Genomic DNA, 1,952 nt, shown 5'->3' with positions numbered 1-1,952 from the left:
CGGGGAGGGGAAAAAAAGGCAGTACAATTTCAGAGTTTTTAATAGGCAATGATCGCTTCCCTGAGTGAGCATTTTGAAGGGTGCTGCGTGGTGGCAGAGATCGACTCCTTGAACTTCCTTCTCTTTACTGAAGTAACTTTGTTCTTTTCCTTCCACCCCTGTCCAGTACCTGGTAGCATGAGTGTCCTGCAGACCTCCAAAAAAAGTCTGGGCTTGTCACTGGAATGGGCTGTGTAAAGTTGCCAAGCCCTAGGTGTTTCTGAGGCGTAGAAACGCTGATAATACACTCTTAGTCTCAGAAGCAAACTGCATGCAGCCCCGTGGGGTTAAGACTGTGTTAGGCACAGTCTTAATCAGGTGGTGGTGTTTGTTCTTATGCTCAGATACAGAAATAAGCAATGGAATGCTTGTGCGTGGAGAGAATTATTGTGGCTTGTTGTTTGTTCTTTTTTTCTAGAAGAGGAGAATATTCACAAGCTTTGTTTTCTGTCATGTACTTCTGGAAAATACTGTGCATGTCTGTCTTACAGGGGGTTTAATTTCTTAGAGGAGAAGGCACAAAACATAAACTGTCTTTTTCCTTCTCTGCAGAAAGGAGATGATAGCCCAGCAACGAGAGTACAAAAAGAAGAAAGCTTTGAAAAAAGCTCAGAGAATTAAAGAACTTGAGCAGGAACGAGAGGACCAGAAAGTCAAGTGGCAGCAGTTTAACAACAGAGCCTATTCTAAAAACAAGAAAGGCCAGGTTTGTTGGGTTTTGTCCCTCTGTGGGAAACAGGGCACAGGCTTCCGTGTAGCACTGCAGGAGAGGAGGCACAGGCTTTTAAAGGGATTTAAAGGGGGGTTGTCTTTGGGAGTCTGCAGCCTGGTTTGGTGTTCCGCACACTTAAAAGGCTTGGTTTTGTACTGGGTGATACTGGAGGAGGGCTGTTCCCAAGAGGCGGAGCTTGCACTTCACTTGGGAGTTGGGCTCCCTGTCAGTTGCCAGGTACTATCTGTTGGAGCTTAGAACCTGAGGGCCTCTCTGAACCTCCAAGCCCGACTTCGTGCTGTGTTTTATGACCTGGCAGACACGGCTCTAAGTAACTGCCCTGGAGTAGCAAGTACGGTGCCAAAACAGTAGCGAGAACATTTTAAAGCCTTATTTCACTTTTGTCATGGCTTGACCAAGAGCTGCCAGACACAGTGGTAAAACAGCCTTCCTTGTGAACAATTATTAAGAGATCATTGTGAGAGGGGTGAATTTTAGTTATTACTGCCCTGACCAAGATCACATCCAGTATTTGGGTGCCAGCAAGTTCCCGGCTCTGCTCTCACCTGCTGGTAACATGTCACGGGTGAGCTGGCCTTCAGAAAGCGTGCCTGTCCAGAGAGTAAGGTGCCGAGGATTTTGAAACACTTCAAGGTGTAATGTTTGCTTGGATTTTTAAGAGCAAGTTAATAATTGTTCAGAAATGGTGTTTTCTGTTTCATTTGCAGGTAAAGAGGAGTATTTTTGCTTCCCCTGAGAGCGTAACTGGCAAGGTTGGAGTTGGAACATGTGGAATTGCAGACAAACCTATGACACAGTATCAAGATACCTCTAAATATAACGTCAGGCATTTGATGCCTCAGTAACGGGGAAAAGGTGGAACTCCATCTCTGCAGGGCTTTACACTTATCTTTTTATCATTATATTTTTCTAAAAGTAAATTATTTGTTGGCACATAGCGAGTAGTTCATTTTGTCACCATCACTTTGGCTTCAGCTGATACGAGCCTTAAATCTCCAACTATTGATTTGACCTCCCTAATCATTAAACTTTTTGTAGTTGCATTAAAATACATTCTGCAGGTAAATGCTTTCATGAACTGCTCTAACCTGTTACTCTGAAAGCAGTAGCCTATCTGCAGCTTTCATTTCCGGAATCTTCCATTCACACTAGTAGTGTGTTGTGGTTGGTTCCCCCCCCC

At 44.4% G+C, this 1,952-nt stretch overlaps 1 protein-coding gene across 1 annotated transcript; it reads left to right on the top strand.

The window, feature by feature from the left end:
* Positions 1 to 591: 591 nt before the first annotated feature.
* Positions 592 to 1,617, top strand: LOC104498899 (survival of motor neuron-related-splicing factor 30; the record flags this gene model as incomplete). The annotated part of the gene is made up of 2 exons (XM_010142339.1): positions 592 to 745; positions 1,480 to 1,617. Coding segments are annotated over 2 exons (292 nt in total), but the record flags the coding sequence as incomplete, so codon positions are not given.
* Positions 1,618 to 1,952: the final 335 nt, after the last annotated feature.

The sequence above is a fragment of the Buceros rhinoceros genome, unplaced genomic scaffold (genome assembly GCF_000710305.1).
Source record: "Buceros rhinoceros silvestris isolate BGI_N320 unplaced genomic scaffold, ASM71030v1 scaffold20580, whole genome shotgun sequence".
NCBI lineage: Eukaryota > Metazoa > Chordata > Aves > Bucerotiformes > Bucerotidae > Buceros > Buceros rhinoceros.
Note: the sequence above shows the minus strand (reverse complement) of the source record. Positions and strands in the feature narration are given on the sequence as shown.